The sequence below is a fragment of the Aotus nancymaae genome, unplaced genomic scaffold, assembly GCF_030222135.1.
Source record: "Aotus nancymaae isolate 86718 unplaced genomic scaffold, 86718_ANA_hifiasm-v0.15.2.pri h1tg000021l, whole genome shotgun sequence".
In the NCBI taxonomy this organism is placed as follows: Eukaryota; Metazoa; Chordata; class Mammalia; order Primates; family Aotidae; genus Aotus; species Aotus nancymaae.
The window spans coordinates 9559015-9583120 of NW_026988433.1; the positions used below are offsets into that span (position 1 = coordinate 9559015).

Sequence of the window (24106 nt, forward strand, 5' to 3'; positions counted from 1 at the left end):
CTCCAGCCTGGTGACAAAGCAAGACTCTCTCTCAAGACAAAACAAAAGGAAAAACAAAAAAACACCCTAGTACATATTTACTCTTATTGTGTAAGAGTCAAATAAAACGTGCCACCCCCCTTTCGTCACCCCCACTGCACCCCCAAAGGGAAAACTGTCCCTTTCCATGCATCTACACAGAAATTCTGTGTTTAGTTTTTTTTTTTTAATAAAAGAGATTATGCTATATGAATTGTTACTTGTCCTGTTTAATTTATAAAATTAAATACTTTGGGAGTCTGAGGCAGGAGGATTGCTTGAGACTAGTCTGGGCAACATAGTGAGATCCTGGGCAACATAGTAAGACCCTGTCTCTACAAAAAATTTTTAAAGTTAGCCGTGCATGGTGGTGTGCACCTGCAGTCCCAGCTACTCAGGAGGCTCAGGTGGGAGAATCTCTTGAGCCCAGGAGGTCAAGACTGCAGTAGCCTGATTGCACCACTGCACTCTAGCCTAGGCAGCAGAGCAAGAGCCTGTCTTTTTTTAAAAAAATGTATTTATATATTTATTGTTTTGGTTGTCTTTTTTTTATTGAGGTAAATTCACGTAATATACAATTAACAATTTTAAAGTGCGCAATTCAGTAGCATGTAGTATATCATTTAATTTATTAACAATGGGCCAGGTGTGGTGGATCAAACCTGTAATCCCAGCAGCTTGGGAATCTGAGGCAGGCGCATCACTTGAGGTCAGGAGTTTGAGACCAGCTGGCCAACATGGTGAAACGTTGTCTCTACTAAAAATACAAAAATTAGCCAGGCGTGGTGGCGTGTGGCTGTAATCCCAGGTACTCAGGAGGCTGAGGCAGGAGAATCGCTTGAACCCAGGAGTCAGAGGTTGCAGTGAGCCAACATGGAGAAACCCATCTCTACTATTGCACGACTGTACTCCAGCCTGGGCGACAGAGTAAGACTCTGTCTCAAAAAAAAATTTTTTTTTGGCCGGGCACAGTGACTCACGCCTGTAATCCCAGCACTTTGGGAGGCCGAGGCGGGCGGATCACCTGAGATCGGGAGTTCAAGACCAGCCTGACCAACATGGAGAAACCCCGTCTCTACTAAAAACAAAAAATTAGCCAAGCGTGATGGCGTGTGCCTGTAATCCCAGCTACTTGGGAGGCTGAGGCAGGAGAATCACTTGAACCTGGGAAGCGGAGGTTGCAGTGAGCTGAGATTGCGCCACTGCACTCCAGCCTGGGCAACAAGAGCAAAACTCTGTCTCAAAAAAAAATTTTTTTTTTTAATTAATCACATTGTTGTTCAACCATCACCTGTTTTGTTACAAAACATCTTCACCACCTTCCTCGGGTGACTCTGCACCTGTTGGGTCTCTCCGCAGCCTCTGGTCTCTGCCCTCGCTCCCTGCAGGTAGAGCCCCGGCAGCCTCTCATCTGCTTTCTGCCTCTGTGGATTTGCCTGTTCTGGACATTTCCTGTCAATGGAATCACACTGTATGCAACCTTGGGTTCTGGCCTTTCACCCGCGTTTTTTCGGAGGTTCATCCGTGTGGTAACAGAGCTGCTCTCCTCCTTACGGCTGAACCGATCTCCACTGTGCGGACGGACTGCATTGTGTTTATTCATTTTCAGCTGGGGGACACTGGGTTGCTTCCATCTTTGGGCTGTTGTGAATAGTGCTGCTGTGAACCTTGTCACTTAACAGTCTGTCTCAGTGTTTTCGACGGCACATCGTGTCCCGTGGTGGGCGACTGCCTGGACGGTGCCTTGCTGGTGGACATTAGCTCACTGCCAGCTTCTCACTTCCATATACGTGGCTGCTGTGGCCGGCCACAGACCAGCTTCTCTATCGTAATCCTGCCCAAGTGTCTCTTTTTTTTTTTTTTTTTTTTTTTTTTGAGATGGAGTCTGTTACCCAGGCTGGAGTGCAGTGGCAGGATCTCAGCTCACTGCAACCTCTGCCTCCCGGGTTCAAGTGATTCTCCCGCCTCAGCCTCCCAAGTAGCTGGGATTACAGGCATGCGCCACAACAGCCAGCTTATTTTTGTATTTTTAGTAGAGACAGGGTTTCACCATGTTGGCCAGGATGGTCTCCATCTCTTGACCTTGTCCTCCTGCCTCAGCCTCCCAAAGTGCTGGGATTACAGGCGTGAGCCACCGCACCCAGCTCCAAGTACCTCTTCTTATCTAGGTCCCCAGATCCTGAATTGCTGGTGTCTGATGGCTGACCACCCTGCCAGCTTTGAACAGCGTCTGTTAAGAATACTTGGGCTTCTTTGAGTTTTCCAAAGCACTCTTGCACTTTCTCTTAGCGGCGACCTGTGAAGCGGGGAGGCCTGCTCTTTCTGTGGCAGGATAAAATGACAGCTGCCACTTAGAGACACTTAGACGCTTTGGCGCTCGGCCCCTCTGTTGTGAGCACTTCACATAGATGAACCGTGTACAGGCGTCTCAAGAGAGAACCGGCTCCTGAGGGGAAAGCAGCTAAGAGGCGAAGCTAAGATTTCCTGGCCTCAGGCGCCAGGCTCTTGCCTCGGTCTCATAGCTCCTTCGGCTGCTGCCCAGGAGGGTGACGAGGCTGCTGGGTTTCCACACAGACCCAGGCGCCCCTGTCTCCGCAGGCTTGCCTCCCTCCCTACCTCACCGGGAGCCCGGGCAGCCCCAGCAAGGAGGAAAGGAGTAGGTGGTGGTGCCCCGGCCAGGGCATGTGGGGACAGGTGTTCAGAGAGGAAGGCGGGGTGGGGGGACTTTGTGGCTTTGGCACTGACTGTCTACATGGGACTTCAGCCTCCAAACACACATGTCACACACATACACCACACACACACATCACACACAGACACACACACACCACACACACAGACATACACATATGCCACACAGACACACACATGCCACACACACGTATGCCACACACACACCACACACAGACACACACATATGCCACACAGATACACATGCCACACACAGACACACACACAGACACATATATGCCACGTAAACAGACACACACACAGACACACATATACGCCACACACAGACACACACAGACACACCACACACAGACACACACACACGCCACACACACACACGCCACATACACAGACACACACACATACCTCACACTCGAACCACACACACACAGACCTCACACACACACCCCACACACACATATAGACATACACTCACTGCACACACCACACACAGACCTCACATTCACACCACACACACACATATATACTACATACATAGACCTCATAGACCTCACACACCACACACACAGACCTCACACTCACACCATACACAGACCTCACACTCACACCACACACACAGACCTCACACACCACATACAGACCTCACACACCACACACACAGACCTCACACTTACACTACATACACCACACACCACACACACATATACACCACACTCACACCACACACACATACACCACACAGACACAAACCTCACATTCACACACAGACCTTACACAAACACACAGACCTCACACACACAGGCCTCACACATCACACTCATACCACATACACGTACACCACACACACACACTTCACACACACACACAGACCTCACACTCCCCCCACACACACAGACTTCACACACACAGACCTCACACTCCCCCCCACACACACAGACCTCACATTCACACACACACAGACCTCACACCACACCCCGCCATATGCCTGAGGGTCGCCTTTTTGGGAGGTATCAGCCGTATCCCCGGGTCCTACCAGTTAAACCCAGCACTGCTCTGCAGAAGTGGCCCCGGGGGCACAGAGAGGAGAGGGCACAGGCAGCCCCCAGGTGGCCCGGGGGCGCCTGGAGAGGGCCCACTTCACTGCTGTAGGCAGGGGCCCCAGCTTGGTCGCAGGTTCTGTGCTTAGAGAAAGGGGACGCAGAGCAATGCCTGCTGCTGCCTGCTGACATCTTGCCCTGCCTGCCCTGCCACTGGGCTGCCCAGGGATCGGGGGGCGGGGGGCCTTCCCATCTCCCGCAGTCTTCCTCATCGGGAGCCCCTGCCCGACGAAGGCCTGGCCTTGGCTCCGGGGCCCGGTTGACCTCATCTGCCCCATCAGCAGGCGGAGATCAGTTGTCCCTGCTAGATTTTCTTATCTTTTCCTTTTAAACAATCCGGTGGAAAACACGTCGCAGAACTGCCCCCTGCAGTGCACAGGGCAGCGGTGTTTACTGCGTGCACGAGGGTAGACAGCAGAGCGCAGGGCGCTTTCATCTGGCCACACGGAAGCCCCACATCCATCAGCAGCAACCCCTGCCAGCCCCAGCATGCTGCTTCCTGCGCCTGTGGGTTTGACTTCTCCAGGGAGCTCCTCCTATAAGTGGAATCAGACAGCGTTTGTCCCTTGTGCCTGGCTTTTTCACGGAGCATAAGGTTTCAGGGTTCATCCATGTGGCAGCATGTGACAGGATTTCCTTCTTTTTTTTTTCGAGCCAGAGTTTCGTTCTTGTTGCCCAGGCTGGAATGCAATGGCACGATCTCAGCTAACCATAACTTTTGCCTCCTGGGTTCAACCGATTCTCCTGCCTCAACCTCCCGAGCAGCTGGGATTACAGGCATGCGCCACCACGCCTGGCTAATTTTGTATTTTTAGTAGAGATGGGGTTTTGCTGTGTTGGTTAGGCTGGTCTTGAACTCCCAGCCTCAGGTGATCCACCCACCTCAGCCTCCCAAAGTGCTGGGATTACAGGCTTGAGCCACTGGCCGAGTAACCTTCCGTTGTATGGACAGACCTCATTTTCTTTATGCGTTCACCTGTTGATGGACATTTAGCGTGCTTCCACCTCTTGGCCATTGTTTGTTTGTTTCAGACAGAGTCTGGCTCTGTTGCCCAGGCTGAAGTGCAGTGGCACAGTCTTGGCTCACTGCAACCTTTGCCTTCTGGGTTTAAGTGATTTCTGGCTCATTTTTGTAGTTTTAGTAGAGACAAGGTTTTACCTTGTTGGCCAGGATGGTCTCCAATTCCTGACCTCAAGTGATCCACCCTCCTCAGCCTCCTAAAGTGCTAGGATCACAGGTGTGAGCCACCACGCCCGGCCTTGGCTATTGTTTTTTTAACAACGTTTTTTTCTTTTTTTTTGAGATGGGGTTTCACCTTGTCACCCAGGTGGAGTGCAGCAATGCATCATAGCTCCCCGCAGCTTCTAACTCCTGGGCTCAAGTGATCCTCCCACCTTGTCCTCCCAAAGTGCTAGGATTACAGGCGAGAGCACTGTGCCCGGCCTTAACATTTTAAATTGAAGCGTAACTCAGAGTGAACACATTTTTTTTTTTTTTTTGAGGCAGAGTCTTGCTCTGTCACCCAGGCTGGAGTGCAGTGGCGAGATCTCAGCTCACCGCAACCTCTGCCTCCCAGGCTCAAGCGATTCTCCTGCCTCAGCCTCCAGAGTAGCTGGGACTACAGGTACCTACCACCACGCCTGGCTGATTTTTTGTATTTTTAGTAGAGACAGGGTTTCACTATCTTGGCCAGGCTGGTCTCAAACTGCTGACCTCATGATTCGCCCACCTCAGCCTCCCAAAGTGCTGGGATTACAGGCATGAGCCACCACGCCCGGCCCAAACTGACCACATTTTAAGTGTACTGTTCTATGAATTTTTGCATATATGTTCAGATCAGGATAGAGAATAGTTCAACACCCCAGACTGCACCTTCTCGTCCCTTCCCAGACAAAACTTCACAAGATCATCCTGACTCTGATCTCTGTCTCCAGAGCTTAATTCAGCCTTGTTTTGAACTGCATATACATGGAATCCTACAGTGTTTGGTTTTTGGAAATTGAGAACTCGTAAGAGTCACCCTTTTAAATGTGGACCCATCAGTGAGTGGGCTTTATGCTTTTGTGAGACAGGGTCTCTCTGTTGCCCAGGCTGAAGAGCCATGGCACAATCGTAGCTCACTGTAGCCTCGAACTCCCCAACTCAGGTGATCCTCCCATCTCAGCTTCCCAAGTAGCTGGGACTGTAGGCACGGGCCACTACGCTGGCTAATTTTTGTGTTTTTAGTAGAGACAGGGTTTCACCATGTTGACCAGGCTGGTCTCGAACTCCTGACCTCAAGTGATCTGCCCACCTTGACCTCCCAAAGTGCTGGGATTACAGGCGTGAGCCACCGCGCCTGGTCCTACTCAGTGGTTTCACAAAGTTGTGTGAAACCAGCCTGGGCAACAGAGGGAGACTGTCTCAAAATAAACAAACAAAAAACAGCTATTCACAAAGTTGTGCAACTATTGCTACTGTCTGGTTTTTGGAAATTTTTGTCATCCCAGAAACAAGCCCCTTATTCCCCCCAGTGCCAGGCAATCACAGGTCTTTCTGCCTCTGTGGACCGACCTATTCTGCACATTTTATATGGATGGAGTCGCACAACATTCGTCCTTTTGTGCCTGGCCTTCACTCAGCATCATGTTTTCAAGCTTTATTCATGTTGTAGCATGAATCAATGCTTCATTCCTTTTTATGGCTAAATAATATTCCATTGTAAAAATGTATCACAGCTGGGCACAGTGGCTCATACCTGTAATACCAGCACTCTGGGAGGCCAAGGTGGGCAGATCACTTGAGGTCAGGAGTTTCAGGCCAGCCTGGCCAACATGGTGAAACCCTGTCTCTACTAAAAATATAAAAATTAGCCGGTGTGGTGGCACATGCCTGTAATCCCAGCACTCAGTAGGCTGAGTCAGGAGAACCACTTGAACGCAGGAGGTGGAGGTTGCAATGAATGGAGATCACACCACTGCACTCCAGCCTGGGCCACAGAGTAAGGCTATGTCTCAAGAAAAAAAAGGTGTGGGGGCTGGGCACAGTGGTTCACGTGCGCAGCACTTTGGGAGGCTGAGGCAGGCAGATCGTGAGGTCAAGACATTGAGACCATCCTGGCCAACACGGTGAAACCCCATCTCTACTAAAAATACAAAAAAAAAAAAAAATTAGCTTGGTGTGGTGGTGCATGCCTGTAATTCCAGCTACTTGGGAGGCTGAGGCAGGGAAATCACTTGAACCCAAGGGGTGAAGGTTGCAGTGAGCTGAGATCACGCCACTGCACTCCAGCCTGGAGACAGAGCAAGACTCTGTCTCATAAAAAAGAAATGTATCACATTTTGTGTATCCTTTCATCTGCTGAGGGACGTTTGGGTTGTTTCCCCTTTTGACTGTTAGGAATAAAGCTGTGATGAACGTTTCTGTACAGGTGTTCGTGTATACATGTGATTTCAGTTCTTTGGGGTCTATACCTAGAGTAGAATTGCTGGGTTCAGAGGTAACTCTGTGTTTAACCTCCACACTGTCTTCCACAGCAGCTGTACCATTTTACTTTATTTTATTTTTTTAGACAGTCTTGCTCTGTCGCCTAGGCTCGAGTGCAGTGGTAAGATCCTGGCTCACCACAACCTCTGTCTCCCAGGCTGAAGCAATTCTTGTGCCTCAGCCTCCTGAGTAGCTGGTATTACAGGCGTGTGCCACCATGCACGGCTAATTTTTGTGTTTTTAGTAGAGATGGGGTTTCACCATGTTAGTCAGGCTGGTCTTGAACTCCTGACCTCAAGTGATCCACCCACCTTGTCCTCCCAAAGTGCTGGGATTACAGGTGTGAGCCACCGCGCCCAGCCTAGCTATATCATTTTATATTCCCACCAGCAGTATATAAGGGTTCTAATTTCTCCAAATCCTCACGAACACTTGTTATCTGCCCTTTAACACAGGGTCTCATTCTGTCGCCCAGGCTGGAATGCAGTGGCACAATCATAGCTCACACAGCCTCAAACTCCTGGGCTCAAGCGATCCTCTTGCCTCAGCCTCCTGAGTAGCTGGGACTGCCCAATTAGTATTTTTTAATTTTTTTGTAGAAATGGGGTCTCCCTATGTTGCCCTGGCTGGTCTTGAACTCCTGGGCTCAAGCAGTCTTCCTGTCTTGGCCTCCCAAAGTGCTGGGATTATAGGCATGTACCACTGTGCCTGGCCCCAGTCTTTCAAATAGCTGCACAGTGTAGGTTGTACTGTGGTTAATTTCACCATCCTCCTCCTGAGGCATGTGGGCACACGTACCTGCTGAGGACCCCCCGAGATACATTTAGAGTGTGTGTGAGCTTTAGCGGGTAATGCTAAAGGAATTTCCATAGTAGCACACCCAGCAGCAAGGCACACGTCTTCCAGCTGCCCCACCTTCTCGCCAGCACTTGGTGTTGTCAGTCTTTCTCATTTTAGCCATTCTGGTGGCTGAATGGATTCCTGCCCTTTCTTTCCATCCCTGCCTCCCCACCCCAGCCAGGGCTGGCCTGTCTGTGGGGTCTTAGAGCTTATATGCAGCTCTCTGCCTCAGAGCTGAGCAGGACCCAGCAGGTACAAGAAGGAACCCGCGTGGTCATTCAGCTTGAAGGGCTGCACTCATGCCCCCCATGGCCACTGGTGGGAGGATGTACCGTCCAATTTCATGGCCTTGTATAACTTTCTACGGTATGTACTTTACATGAACAACATCATCAGAAAGGCGAAGAATGGAACAATAACATTCACATACCCATTTTGCAGATGAATGAACAGAGGCTCAGAGAGGTGAGCGTCACTTCAGAAGTCATAAGCCATGAGCCACGATGGTACCAGGTGCGGAGCTCAGCTTTCTGTACTGCTCTCCGGGGCCTCCCAGTGCCTCGGGGCCCTGTCCACATTTCCCATAATTCCCTGCACTGCAGGGTCCTTTCCCTCCAGCCCTGTCGTGTGCCTGCAGCGCACGCCCGCCCCTGCTGGAAGTTTGGAAGTCTGTCCTCTCTGGCTCCGCCTTCCTGGTCTCCTCTGCCTGATACTCCTGCTCTGCACAGCCCCTACATGTTGAGACCCTGAGGCTCCTGTTGTCCTTGCAGGGGATAATCCAACCCCTGATCTCAGCCTTAAGGCACCATGTGGCCTGGGCTTGTCCTAGCTCATGCGTGCGTCACCCCCGCGGCCTCTGCGCCTCAGCCCGCATTGCCCTCAGCCCCCAAGCAGCCCCTCCCCCAAGGCCTTTGCACTCACTGCCGCCTGCACTGTGCTGTCCTCGCCACCAGGCCTCCCTTTGCAGCCACCGGTCTCAGTGGGTCTCATGACCCTGCTCTGAGAGACTTGCCCTGCGCCCATGGTCTGTGTGGGGTCTCTCTGGTCACTTGTTCTTAGCCCCGTCACATCTGTCACGGTGTTCGACCTGGTCTGGAATGACATGAGCCTGTCTGACATCTGTAAGCCAGTGAGAGCAGAATCAGGTTTCATTTATTCACCGTGCTGACCCTCGTGACTAGTTCGGTGTCACGTACACAGCAGCTGCTCAGTAAACACTTGATGGCCAGGTGTGGTGGCTGATGCCTGTCATCAGGGCCCTTCGGGAGGCCTAGGTGGGAAGATCACTTGAGCCCAGATGCAATCAGCCTGGGCAACATGGCAAAACCTTGTCTCTACAAAGAAAGATTTGAAAACGAGCCAGGTATGGTGGTACATCCTTATAATTCCAGCTACTCAAGAGGCTGAGGTGGGAGGATCATTTATGTCCAGGAGGTAAGAGGTTGCAGTGGGCTGTGATCCTGTCACTGCACTCCAGACTGGGTGACAGAGTGAGTGGCTAAAAAAAAAAAAACAAAAGCAAAAACTCGATGGCCAGGCACAGTGGCCCACGCCTATAATCCTAGTGCTTTGTGGGACTCAGATGGGAAGATTGCTTGATGCCAGGAGTTTGCGACCAGCCTGAGTAACACAGTGAGTTTTTTTTTTTAATTAGAAAAATTAGCCAGGTGTAGTGGTATATGCCAGTGGTCCCAGGCCCTGGGGAGGCTGAGATGGAGGAATCACTAAAGCCCAGGTGGCTGAGGCTGCAGTGAGCTGTGATCGTGCTACTGCACTTCAGCCTGGGTGACAGAGTGAGACCCTGCTCTAAACAGACAGGCAGGGAGCAGTGGCTCACGCCTGTAATCCCAGCACTTTGAGAGGCCGAGACAGGCAGATCACAGAGGTTGGGAGTTCAAGACCAGCCTAGCCAACATGGTGAAACCCCATCTCTCCTACAAATACAAAAATTAGCCAGCTGTGATGGCACATGCCTGTAGTCCCAGCTACTCAGGAGGCTGAGGCAGGAGAATTGCTTGAACCCAGGAGGTAGAGGTTGCAGTGAGCCGAGGTCGTGCCACTGCACTCTAGCCTGGGCACCAAAGTGAGACTGTCTCAAAAAAAACAAAACACAAAACTTGATAGGTGAACATTCTTGCAGGGGTACACGTGTGTGCACACATGCAAAAATATGTGAGGGCACCCCCAGAAGGTAGCCCTGTCTGGGAGAAAGTGGGGACTAGAGTCTGCCTTGTGGTGACACATTCTGGTGACCTTAAGGGAGCCTTCTGCGTCTCGTGCCCTGGTGGCAAGGCAGCTGGGGTTCGCGGAGAAAACATCGGATCTCGAGTCAGAAAACCTGGGTTTGAGTTCTTGGCTGTAAGACTTTGAGAAAAAAAATCTCTCTAGGCCTCAGTTTTTCATATCTGTAAAATGGGACTGATGGTATAAACAACAGTAATGATAATAAGACCCATTTCCAGTGGTCGGGAATGAGAATGAAATAGGGTCCAGGGTGTAAAGCTGTGTGTCCTTTCTGGGCTTGTCAGGAGTACATTGCACTTTGGGATTGCAGAAGAAGAACCGTCCCTGTTCCATCGGCCAGCCTCGGGCATCTGCATGCGTGGGGCCCTGGAATACAGAGACGATTGAGACAGGCTGATGCCTCCGGGGGGACAATCATATAAAATCCCAAGCTCTTCAAGCTCAGGACCCAGGCCTTACCTGGGTTTGTGGCCCTGGCAGCATCGCCTGCTGTTCTGGAAACACACCAGGGATGCTTGTTCCTGGTGGTGACCACCGGGGCAAGAGAGGGGAAGTCAGCGGCAAGGACTCCGATGTGACGGAGCAGCCTGGGCAAAGTCATACTGGGAAGGTAACTGAAGGGTCACCTCTGTGCCTTCTCCTCATGGGATTAGATCTGGCTGCATGTCCTGAGTCCCAGGGGGCTAAGGAGGGATGTTTCCCCCTCATTCACCTGGGATTGAACCTGGCCACTGCAGCCCAGCCCAGGTTTCAGGGAGCAGGGGTGCACTGGCAGCCCCAGAACCTGTGGAGGGTTGAATAATGCCCCCAAAATAACAGGTCCCAGTTCCTAGAACCTGTGGATATCACCTGATGTGGTAACATCTTTGCAGGTGTGTTATTTCGTTCTGGATCTTGAGATGGGGGTGTTATCCTGGCTTACCTGGGTGGGCCCTGAATATAGTCACAGGTGTCCTTGTCAGATGGAGGCAGGGAGAGCTTTGGCACTGACAGAAGAGAAGAAGTCTATGTGACCTCGGAGGCAGAGACTGGAGTGATGCCACCACAGCTGAGGAGCGCTGGCAGCCACCAGAAGCTGAAAGAGGGAAGGAATGAAATCTCCCTGGGCTGGGCGTGGTGGCTCACGCCTATAATCCCAGTGCTTTGGGAAGCTGAGGTGGGTGGATCGCTTGAGGTCAGGAGTTTGAGACCAGCCTGGTCAACATTGTGAAACCCCGCTCTACTAAAAATCAAAAAAAATTAACCTGTGGCAGGTGCCTGTAATCCCAGCTACTTGGGAGGCTGAGGAAGTAGAATCACTTGAACCCGGAGACAGAAATTGTAGTGAGCCACGATCACACCAATGCACTTCAGCCTGGGTGACAAAGTGAGACTCCATCTCAAAAAAAAAAAAAAAAAAAAAAAAAAAAAAGCTGAGCGCGAAGCTCACACATGTAATCCCAGCACTTTGAGAGGCCAAAGTGGGCAGATCGCCTGAGGTCAGGAGTTTGAGACCAGCCTGGCCAACATGGCAAAACCTCATCTCTACTAAAAATATGGAAAAAAGTTAGCTGGGCATGGTGGCGCGTGCCTGTAATCCCAGCTCCTCGGGAGGCTGAGGCAGGAGGTCACTGGAACCCAGGAGGCGGAGGCTGCAGTGATCTGAGATCACACCACTGCACTCCAACCTGGGTGACACAGCGAGAAAAGAAAAAAAATCTCCCTTAGAGGCTCCAGAGGAAGTATGGCCCCAGCAGCACTTTAATTTCAGGCTCATTTGGACCTTCTGGCTTCTAGAACTATGAGAAAATCAATTTCTGATGTGTTAAGATAGTGAAATTATTGGTCATTTGTTACGGCAGGTGCAGAAAACTGATACAGCACCCATCCTCACGGGTCATTAATTCACCAGTAACGTGACGGGCGCCTGCAGTGTGCCAAGGCATCGCATGAGGCCCAGGGAGTGTAACAGTGAGGAGGGCAGACAGGGCTTTGCCCTCCTGTGGCCGACAGTCTAGTTGGGGGTAGGGATGAGGGGCGGACCTCGGCCGCCTGTGGGGTGCCAGGCACCATCGTCAGGGCTCTGTGTGTATGGACTGTGAAAGTTGTCTGAATCAAAATGGGGTCACCAGTGCTACCAAAAACCCTGACAAATAGAACCCGGGAAGGCCATGAAGAGAGGGTTTTCACGCTTGCATGGCCGATGACAAAAACAACTGGACAAACAACAGCTTTGCACGAAGGCCTTCGCAACCTTACACAAAAAAGACTCCTCCTAGGATGCCTCCCGGCAGCAGCCCGTCCAGCCTCAGACACAGCCACCCTTGTTACTGATCTTTGTAGCCAAGGATAATTATTAATATTTCAAAACAATTATGTAACTTTCTCATTTTTTTCCTTTAATCTTTGTCTTCCTTTACCTCCCTGAATACACAGATACTTTACTATGCTATGCAGATTCCCACTGCAATGCTCTACTACCAAATAGCTTTTCTGTGTGTGTGTGTGTGTGTGTGTGTGTGTGTGTGTGTGTGTGGTTTTTGGTTTTTTTTTGTTTTTTTTTTTCAGTTTTTTGTTTTTTTTTTTGAGATGGAGTTTTGCTTTTGTTACCCAGGCTGGAGTGCAATGGCGCGATCTCGGCTCACCGCAACCTCCACCTCCTGGATTCAGGCAATTCTCCTGCCTCAGCCTCCTGAGTAGCTGGGATTACAGGCAAGCGCCACCATGCCCAGCTAATTTTTTGTATTTTTAGTAGAGACGGGGTTTCACCATGTTGACCAAGATGGTCTCCATCTCTTGACCTCGTGATCCACCTGCCTCGGCCTCCCAAAGTGCTGGGATTACAGGCTTGAGCCACCATGCCCGGCCGGTTTTTGTTTTTTTTTTAAGCAGAGTCTCGCTCTGTCACCCAGGCTGGAGTACAATGGTGCGATCTCGGCTCACTGCAACCTCCACCTTCTGGTTTCAAGCAATTCTCCTGCCTCAGCCTCCTGAGTAGCTGGGACTATAGGTGCCCGCCACCACGCCCGGCTAACTTTTGTATTTTTTTTTTTTTTTTTAGTAGAAACGAGGCTTCACCATATTGGCCAGGCTGGTCTCGAACTCCTAACCTTGTAATCTACCTACCTCAGCCTCCCAAAGTGCTGGGATTACAGGCGTGAGCCACTGTACCTGGTCTTTTTTTTTTTTTTTTTTTTTGAGACAGGGTCTTGTTCTGTCACCCAGGCTAGAGTACAGTGGTGCAATAAGAACTCACTGCAGCCTTGAACTCCTGGCTCAAATGATTCTCCCTCCTTAGCCTCCTAAGTAGCTGAGACTATGAGTGTACACCACCACACTTGGCTAGTTGAAAAAGAAATAAACGGCCGGGCGTAGTGGCTCACGCCGGTAATCTAAGCACTTTGGAGGCCAAGGCAGGCGGATCACCTGAGGTCAGGAGTTCAAGACCAGCTTGACCAACATGGTGAAACCCCGTCTTAAAAAATAAAAAAAACACATCTCTTTGTAGAGACAGGGTCTTGCTATGTTGCCTAGGCTGCACTCAGACTCCTAGCCTCAAGTGATCCTCCTGCCTTAGCCTCCCAAAGCACTGGGATTACAGGCGTGAGCCACCACACTTGGCCCATCTCTTATTTTAGAGAAACTTTATCTGTTTTTAGGTTGACATAATCAGTCCTCACAACAGCCCTATGAGTTGTAGGTACTGTTACCACCCTACTTTATAGATGTGGAAACTGAGGCAGAGAGACTAGCTCAAAACCAAACAACTGATAATTAGGAGAGCCAGTATCCGAGCTCAAGCCGCCCTGTGAGTCACTGTGCAGGGTCACCTTTCATCAGATGAAAGAATGTAAAAAGAATGTAAAAAGCACATCGGAACTGTAAAAAGTGCCATAAAGGTAATTCATGGTAGGTCAGGGATGGAGAGAAACGAATGGGGTGGGTGGGAGGTGGCTGCTGTCATTGGGTAGTCAGAGGAAGGGAGGCCTCTGTGAAGAGATGACGTTTGGGCTGAATAATGAGGTGCGCCAGCCATGGGGAGGTGAGAAGGAAGGGACTTTTGGGCAAGGGAGAGGCCTCACAGTGTCAGTGATCTTGGGGGGAATCAAGGATAGAAAGCAGGCACTGGGGAGGGGGAAGGGAGTGAGTGGAGGGCGTAGAGGATGAGGCTGGGGGTCACTAAGACCTCAGTTTCATCCTCAGCGGAAGCACTGGATGATTTCAGCAGAGGAGTAAGGTGGGCTCACCTGCCCGTCTCACTTGCCCACCCAGGCATGTCAGAGCGGGAGCGGCAAGTGATGAAGAAGCTGAAGGAGGTGGTGGACAAACAACGTGATGAGATCCGCGCCAAGGACAGGGAGCTCGGCCTGAAAAACGAGGACGTGGAGGCTGTGAGTGACACACCCCTGACCTGTGTCCACCCTCCCGGCCAGTAGGTGCCAGCCAGAGACCAGATCCTCCACTCAGCAGGCCCCTTGGCTCCCTCGCTCTCATTCTTGGGGCTCTGTGGGGTGGGGATCCTGCCCACGGCGTGACGGGCCCAGCCTGGAAACAGCAAGTCTTCACTGGCAGAGCAGGAGGGAACATGGCACTACCCGGTGAGCAGCCTCCTTCCGCCTACTGGGAAGGTCCCGAGGCCCCAGCAGCCTTTGCCTTGACCCCAAGGCCTCCTCCAGGCCCCCCCACCCCACTTGATGCCCCTCTGTGAGCAGACTTAGCAGGGTCCAGCGTGCTCCAGGAACCCATACAGTGCCTCTGTGTAAATTAGAAAAAAAATGCCCCTTTCCAAAGGCACGTTACTTCCATCTGTTGGCAAATTTTCATAATGTATTAATTCTAGCCAGACCCTTCCATTTGCCATAAAATTACCATAGTAAATACACAAATTGCCCAGCTCTAGCATCATCAGTTATAAGAATATGAACAACTCTTGTTTCCTATGATCCATGTTAGAGGAAGTAAAGAAGAAAAAGGAAAAAGAATTAAAAAAATATATATGAACAACTCGACAAAGATGTCTGCAGTGTAAATGGGCACACCTATGGATGGTTTGCTGTTGCGCAGTGCACAACCTGAGCTGCTGCAGGTGGCAGCCCTGCACAACAGTCTCCCTTTCTCCACAGTTACAGCAGCAGCAGACACGACTGATGAAGATCAACCATGACCTTCGGCACCGGGTCACGGTGGTGGAGGCCCAGGGGAAAGCCCTGATCGAACAGAAGGTGGAGCTGGAGGCAGACCTGCAAACCAAGGAGCAAGAGATGGGCAGCCTGCGGGCAGAGCTGGGGAAGCTGCGAGAGAGGCTGCAGGGGGAGCACGGCCAGAACGGGGAGGAGGAGCCTGAGGTGAGCAGGAAGCCGGGTGCAGAGGGGTAGTAGAGGGTAAGTCTGGGGTTGACTCGAGGCAGGCAGGGTTGTCTTGTTTTCCCCATTATACTTAAGAAAAATGACCAGCCTGGGCAACATAACAAGACCCCAATTCTCTACAAAAGATTTGTTTTAATTAGCCGTGAGTGGTGGTGCACACCTGGAGTACCAGCTGCCTGGGAGGCTTAGGCAGGAGGGTACCTTGAGCCCAGGAGTTCAAGGCTGCAGCGAGGCATGATTGCACCACTGCACTCCAACCTGGGTAACAGAGCCAGACCTGTTTCAAAAAAAAAGAGAGAGAGAGAAACTGAGAGGCTCAGAGAGAACATACTGCTGGCCTGCAGACACACAGATGAGGCGCTGGAACCCCAGACTCCCAGCATTCTCCCAGCTCAGTGGTGTTTATTAGGTACCTGCCATCTATTTATCCATTCATGCCAATAATTGTTGACTATGTGGCCAGCCCAGATAAAATGCAGACCTGATCCCTGTCCACATGGAGCTTACAGTTTAGTCTGGGAGGCAGACATTAGTGAGTCCAGACCTTAGTCAGTAGTCACACAGTACCACATGACCCAGCAGTTCCCCTCCCAGGCATATATCCGAAAGAATTGAGAGCAGGCGTTCAAACAAAAACTTTGACATGAAGACCAGGTGCGGTGGCTTGTACTTATAATCCCAGCCCTTTGGGAGGCTGAGGAAGAGGATGAAGAAGATCACTGGAGGCCAGGAGCTCGAGACCGGCTTGGGCATAGTGACACCGATCTCTACAAAAAATTCTTTAAAAATTAAAAACTTGGGCTGGGTATGGTGACTTATACCTTTAAATCCCAGCACTTTGGGAGGCTGAGGTGGGCAGATCACTTGAGGTCAGGAGTTCAAGACCAGCCTGGCCAACATGGTGAAACCCCATCTCTACTAAAAAAAAAAAAAAAAATTAATACAAAAATTAGCTGGGCATGGTGGTGGGTGCCTGTAGTCCCAGCTAGTTGGGAGGCTGAGGCAGGAAAATTGCTTGAACCTGGGAGGTGGAGGTTGCAGTGAACTGAGATGGTGCCATTGCACTCCAGCCTGGGCAACAGAGTGAGTGAGACTCCATCTCAAAAAAAAAAAAAAAATTAAAAACTTAGGTGTGGTGACACATGCCTGTAGTCCCAGTTACTTGGGAGGATGAGGCAGGAGGATCACTTGAGCCCAGGAGTTCAAGGCTTTAGTGAGCCATGACCGAGCCACTGCCATCCAGCCAGGGCAGCAGAGTGAGACCCTATAGCAGCACTATTCACAGTCGCCGAAAGGTGGAAACAGCCCACATGTCATCTGCGGGTGAGCGGGTGAGCGGGTGAGCAGTAGTCTGTCTGCGCAGTGGAATGTGATTCAGCCCTAGAGAGGAATGCAGCCCTGGCCCCCCGCCAGCACGGATGAGCTGCGAAACATCACGCGGAGTGAAAGAAGCCAGGCCCAAAGGCCACGCAGCGTTTGCCTCCATTTGTACACATTGCCCCCGAACAGGCAAATCCATAGAGCCACACAGTAGACTGGTGTCTGAATGGGGCTGGGGGGAGGGAGGATTGGGGTGACTGCCGGCGGGTGTGGAGTTTCCTTTGGGGTGATGGAAATGAGCCGGAATTAGACAGTGGCTGTGGCTGCACAACACTGAACGTACCGTCCGCGGGACCAGAGCTGTGCATCACAGCCGCAGCTAAAATCCAGGTAGGCCCAGGGCTGTGAGGTGGGCACTGGGGGGTCTGTTCCATAAATGTGCCCCCAGACTGTGCCAGGAACACAGAGGGTGAGATCGTTCATCCTGGCAGAGGTGGGGATGCGGGCTTTCTGGGAAGAGCTGCTGGTTAAGCCGGGCGTCAGTGTTAACAGTGCGAAGACTCTGACAGGTGGAAATGTGGAAAATGGAGACGGCGGTTTCGGAAGAGTAGAGCGAACTTCAGGGACCCCCGGGCTTGCTTCTTCTCCCAGCAGATGTTTATGAACTCTTGAAGGTTTGCAGATGCTGTGCTAGTGAACCGAGTTACGGGTAGGGGAGGTGGGACAGACAAGCTCGCGGTCAGGTGGGTTCCCAGCACAGTCATTAAGTATCCTGTGAATTTGGGTTAGTCACTTCCAGGTTTTCTGTAGGACGGGCATCTGGGATACAGTTGAGGAAGGTCAGGAGAAAAGTCTTAAAAAGGAGCAGTTGCCGGGCACAGTGGTGCACACCTGTAATCCCAGCACTTTGGCAGGCCGAGGTGGGCGGATCACCTGAGGTCAGGAGTTCAAGACCAGCCTGGCTAATATGGAGAAACCCCGTCCCTATTAAAAATACAAAAAATAGTCCAGCGTGGTGGCATGCGCCTGTAATCCCAGCTAGTCTGGGGACTGGGACAGGAGAATTGCTTGAACCTGGGAGGCAGAGTTTGCAATGAGCTGAGATCACGCCACTGCACTCCAGCCTGGGCGACAGAGTGAGGCTCCCTCTCAAAAAAAAAAAAAAAAGGGAACAGTTAGGAACTGCTTTGGGCTTAAAATGACATAAGCCTAAATTAAAATGGTTTAAGAGGGAGCCGGATGCAGTGGCTTATGCCTGTAATCCCAGCACTTTGGGAGGCTGAGGCAGGAGTTTGAGACCAGCCTGGCCAACATGGCAAAACCCTGTCTGTATTAAAAATACAAAAATTAGCCAGGTGCGGTGGCTCACGCCTGTAATCCCAGCACTTTGGGAGGCCGAGGCGGGTGGATCACGAGGTCGAGAGATCGAGACCATCCTGGTCAACATGGTGAAACCCTGCTCTCTACTAAAAATACAAAAAATTAGCTGGGCATGGTGGCGCATGCCTGTAATCCCAGCTACTCGAGAGGCTGAGGCAGGAGAATTGCCTGAACCCAGGAGGTGGAGGTTGCGGTGAGCCGAGATCGCGCCATTGCACTCCAGCCTGGGTAACAAGAGCGAAACTCCGACTCCCAAAAAAAAAAAAAATACAAAAATTAGCTGGGCATGGTGATGTGGGCCTATAATCTCAGCTACTCAGGAGGCTGAGGCAGGAGAATTTCTTGAACCCAGGAGGAAGAGGTTGCCGTTAGCTGGGATCACACTACTGCACTCCAGCCTGGGCAAAAAAAAAAGGTTTAAGAGAGAAAAGAGGAATTTATTGACTATGTAACTAAAAGCTCTGAGTTACGGGTGGCTTCAGGTACAGCTGGCTCCAGGTGCTCACAAACTGCTCTCAGGAATGTGGCTTCCACCTTCTCGGGCCCTGCTTTCCTCTGTGCTATTGCCATTCTCAGCCAGGCTGTTGCCATACAGTTGCCACTAGAATTTGACCAGCGTGGCAACCCCAGTGGAAAGAAATGGCCTCTTTCTCTAGAGTCCCAGCAAAAGCCTCAGGGAATCCTCATTGGCCCATCAGTGCACCAACTGCTGTGGCCAGAGACCTGGAATGTGCACGTTTATTCCTAAGTTACATGGCTGCGACCCATGCCACATGGACTAAAAGTGGGAGGAGGGTCTTTCTCCAGAAGGGCGGTGACTTAGGCCAAAGACCTCAGGGGAGGATAAAGGCCAGGCAGAGACAACAGCTGTCGTCACCGAGGGGAGTCGGCACCGAGGGAGCACACTGAGCTCTGAGCAGTGGGGTGCGGGTCCCTTGCAGGGGTTCAGAGGGCACGCAATAACGCACAGCTCTTTCGCTGGAGGACAGGGAAGGAGCTCGTGGCAGACATGGTTGTCAGGAGCCCTTTGCAATAACCCAGATGAGAAGGTGAGGGCTGAACTCAATCCATGGCAGGGGATGGAGACGAGGTACCAAAGACATAACCTCCAGGCTGAGCGCGGGGTGGTCACCACCTCTACCCGCCCCTGCCCCTTGCTCCCAGTGTGCCCTTTCCAACCTTCAAGCCCTGGGAGGGCTCAGGCCCGTCTCCTGGCCAGGCAGGGCCTGGCCCAAACCCGGCTCTCAAGAACGTTAAGACTCCCAGCTCTGCTCCAGGTCTCTTTAGCAACAAGGAGAGGAACATTTCACACCTCCTTGGCCCAGCTGCCTGTCGGTTTCAGCTTCCCCGTCCGGCAGCTGATGCGGCAGGGAAGAAATGAGGGAGTAAAATCGGCTGCCGTAACACGAACCTGCAGGGCTGCTTGGCAGGCACTTTCCCAGGCTTGGGGTGGCTCTGCTGCGTTCAGACCATCCCTCGGAGCCGTGTGAGTTCAGGATGCTTGTCAGTCACACAGGGCGCTGCAGGTGGCCATGGCTTCACCACTTGCTGCCGTGTGACCTGGGCCCGTCCATCTTTTTGGTGGTCAGTTTCATCATATGACAAATGAGGGGAATGAGCTTGACTCAGTAGGTCACATAGGTCCACTGTTTCGTGCGGCTGGTAGAGAGAACTCTAAAAGCAGAGGAGGGGCTGGGTGCGGTGGCTCACACCTGTAATCCCTGCACTTTGGGAGGCCGAGGTGGGCGGAGCACCTGAGGTCAGGAGTTAAAGACCAGCCTGGCCGACATGGTGAAACCCCATCTCTATTAAAAATACAAAAATTAGCTGGGCCACGTGGTGGCACATGCCTGTAATCCCATCTACTCAGGAGGCTGAGGCAGGAGAATCACTTGAACCCGGGAGGTGGAGGTTGCGGCGAGCCGAGATCGCGCCACCGTACTCCAGCCTGGACGACAGAGTGAGACTCCATCTCAAAAAAAAAAGACGTAGGGTCAGGACAGAGCTCCAAAGCATTGGGCTGGGTCCTGTGGGATGGGTAGCGTGTCCCAGGGTGGACTGTGGACAGGTCATTCCAGGCAGGAGGAACAGTGAGCCAGGCCAGAGAAAGTGCAGCATGTGGCTGGGGTCAGGGGTTCGTCCCAGGGCAGGATTTGGGGGACATGGGAGCTATGGAGGGTTGCAGAGCTAGAAAGGATTCTGTCTCATCATTGCCACGTAGTTCTTTCTGAGCTGCCTCACTGTCCATTGCAGTGTGATCGCCAGGAGGCAAGGCTCTTCCTATTTTTATAACTTCCTTATTGGGATAGAATTCATATGCCGTGCACTTCAGCCACTGTGTGCTCATCACCAATGTCCAGAACGTCTCCATCACCCCCATCAGAAACCCCTGCTACTGCGCTAGCTGCCCCCCACCAGCCCCTGGCCACCACCGGCCTGTTTCCCTCTGTGTATTCACCTGTTCTGGACATTGCATCAGCGGATCCTACAACAGTGGTCCTGCCTGGCTTCTTTCACTTAGCGTGTTTTCTCATTAATCCAGGTCTTCGTATTCATCTCAGGGTTTCCTGCCTTGATAGATAGTGAGGAGATAGAGTGAGACCCTGTCTCCAAAAAAAAAACCCTTTTGAGACAGGGTCTCACTCTGTCCCAGGCTGGAGTGCAGTGGCACAATCTCGGCTCACTGCAACCTCCACCTCCCGGGTTCAAGCTGTTCTCCTACCTCAGCCTCCCGAGTAGCTGGGACAATAAGCATGCGCCACCACGACCGGCTAAATTTTGTATTTTCAGTAGAGATGGGGTTTCCCCATGTTGCCCAGGCTGGTCTCAAATTCCTGACCTCAAATGATCCACCCACCTCGGCCTCCCAAAGTGCTGGGATTAGAGGCAGGAGCCACCCTGCCCAATCACAAATTTTGATTTCGTAACAGATTTTGTTTTTGTTTTGGTAAACTGCAGGCTGCCTTCATAGGGAAAGCAGACAGGCTTATGCCGGCTGAAAGATGGGCAGAATTTATGCATTGAATTTATGCTAGGCCTGGAGGTGCCGAATGTGACCAGAGTGCAGTCATTCCCCGTGGCTGGGCCAGGAGTTGCTCAGAAGTACCGTGAGGGCGCTGCCGTGGGAGGGCAGGGTGCTTCGATGCACCCAGGCAGCAAGGAGCATTCCCAAGGCCTCGGGATGGAGGTCCTGGCCAGGATGCTGCCTCCCTAAGGCCTCTGGACAGCCGGTGGCTTGCTGGTTGGTCTCTTGGGCCCTCCTGGGAAGCAGCTGAGCCCTCAGGGTATCTCTTCGAAGCTGTGCCCAAAGTGCCTCCAAAGATCGGCAGATAACCCACAGAAAATAACCCGAGCTGCCTCTGGGGCCCTCACGGAGTAAGCCTAGGAGGACCACACCGGTGGAGCTCAATTGCATCTTGGAAAGAGCCTCCTTACTCCCTCCCGGTCTGAACTGGTCATGGCACCGCGGTCACTGCCTGGTGGCCTCTGGAGAAGCTAGAGCCCCGAGCTGTCCTGCCTGCACTTTCAGGCAATAGTATTAGAAGTCAGGCCAGGCACAGGGGCTCACTCGTGTAATCCCAGCACTTTGGGAGGCCAAGGCGGGAGGATCACAAGGCCAGGAGTTTGAAACCAGCCTGACCAACATGGTGAAACCTGGTCTCTGCTAAAAATACAAAAATTAGCTGGGTGTGGTGGTGCACGCCTATGAGCCCAGCTACTCAGGAGGCTGAGGCAGGAGAATTGCTTGAACATGAGAGGTGGAGGTAGCAGTGAGCCAAGATCATGCCACTGCACTCCAGCCTGGGCAACACAGTAAAGAAGTCAGGATTTTGGGGCCAGACACAGTGGCTCACGCCTGTAATCCCAGCACTTTGGGACGCTGAGCCAGGAGGATTGCTTAAGCACGGGAATCCGAAACTAGCCTGGGCAACAAAGCGAGACCCCATATCTAATAGAATAAAAATAAAATAAATATGAAAAAAAAGAGAGTAAGCACTTTTGCATCCCTTGCTGGGATTTCCCCAGGCTCTAAAGAGTCAGGTCATTCCTTCCCCGAAAATGAACTGTCCCTTCCCCAGAAAAAAAACAACTCAGGTTCTAAGGAAGCCCTTCGACGTCTTGGGCAAGTAAAACCCACTAGGGGTGAGCGGGAAATTCCTGTGGCTTTGAAAGTGTGTGTTCCCAGAAATCCCCAGGTACCTGGGTGGGAAGGGCCCTTGGAGATATTTCTGGGTTATCGAGGGCTAGATGGGGAGATGAAAGCCCAGAGGAGCGGGTGACTTTGCCCAGAGGCCTCTCAAGAGGTGAGGGTTTGGGAGTGCCCTTCAAGGCCTTTGCTCTTTCCCCAGAGCATGGGGATGGCTGTCAGATGGTCCCTCCCAGAGACACAGGAGAAGCGAGGCCCTGGCCTGCTATGAAAGGCAGGACCCGAGTTGTCTGGGGAGAAAGGGGCTAGAGGAAACTTGGGGTTTGGGTCCACAGCAGGGGCCGCTGCTCCCTGCGGGGTCCAGGCAGGAGGAGAAAGGGGATGGAAAAGGGAGCGGCTGCTGCCTGGAACCAGCCCAGCGTTGCCAGCGGGCCTGTGGGGCGCCTTTCTTCCAGTGCACTTGCTAAAGGAAGCCCAAAACCCAGACTTCAGTATGAAGTTTCCTGATCTGAAAGAGTTGGAAGCTAATTCAACAAAGTTTTAGAACACAGTGAGGGCCAGATGTGGGCCGGGCACTGGGCTGATCTAAGGGCTTAGTTTGCAACCTCTTGTCTATACAACTAATGCCCACAGTTCCTGGTGAACTCTTACACATTCGTCAAGACCCCATGCATAGAGACCACATCTGATTAACATCTTCCCCGATTCTCTCCAGTTAGATTTGGTGTTTGTGCACGTCTTTTATTAGGCCACCTTGTACGTTTCCTTTTTTTTTTTTTTTGAGACAGAGTTTCACTCTGTTGCCCAGGCTGGAGTGCTGTGGTGCCATCTGGGCTCATTGCAACCTCCGCCTTCCAGGTTCAAGAGATTCTCCTGCCTCAGCCTCCCAAGTAGCTGAGATTACAGGCACCTGTCACCACACCTGGCTAATTTTTCATAGTATTAGTGGAGACGGGGTTTCACCATGTTTGCTAGGCTGGTCTTGAACTCTCGAACTTATGATCCACCTACCTCAGCCTCCCAAAGTGCTGGGATTGCAGGGCCACCTTGCCTGGCCTTTTTTTTTTTTTTTTTTTTTTTTTTGAGACGAAGTTTTGCTCTTGTCGCCCAGGCTGGAGTGCAATGGCATGATCTTGGTTCACTGCAACCTCCACCTCTCGGGTTCAAGCGATTCCCCTGCCTCAGCCTACCGAGTAGCTGGGATTACAGGCATGCACCATCAGGCCTGGCTAATTTTGTATTTTTAGTAGAGATGGAGTTTCACCACGTTAGCCAGGCTGGTCTCGAACTCCTGACACCAGGTGATCTGCCCACCTCAGCCTCCTAAAGTGCTGGAATTACAGGGGTGAGGCACTGCGCCCGGCCGTAAGTTTCTCTTTATGTGTATCTTCTCTTTAGCCCCATCTATCTGACTCTGTTCCCAGGGCTGAGCTCTGTGGCCAGCGTGGCACAAAGTTAATGCTCAGGAAATGTTGGGTAACTAGATGTCCATAGTTGCTCCTTGGCAAAGCTGGGCCAGGCAGAGGGGAACTGGCGCAGTAGAATGCCGGCCGCGTGT

General features: G+C 51.8%; 1 protein-coding gene across 4 annotated transcripts in view; it reads left to right on the forward strand.

Annotated features, from left to right (window-relative positions):
• Positions 1-24106, forward strand: part of RILPL1 (Rab interacting lysosomal protein like 1) — a 57907-nt gene that overhangs the window by 18468 nt on the left and 15333 nt on the right. For all 4 annotated transcript variants that reach the window (XM_012447167.3, XM_012447168.3, XM_012447169.3 and 1 more), the window contains exons 3-4: positions 14608-14726; positions 15459-15680. In XM_012447167.3, the coding sequence (XP_012302590.2) occupies positions 14608-14726; positions 15459-15680 (341 nt within the window). The remainder of the gene's footprint in view (positions 1-14607; positions 14727-15458; positions 15681-24106) is intronic.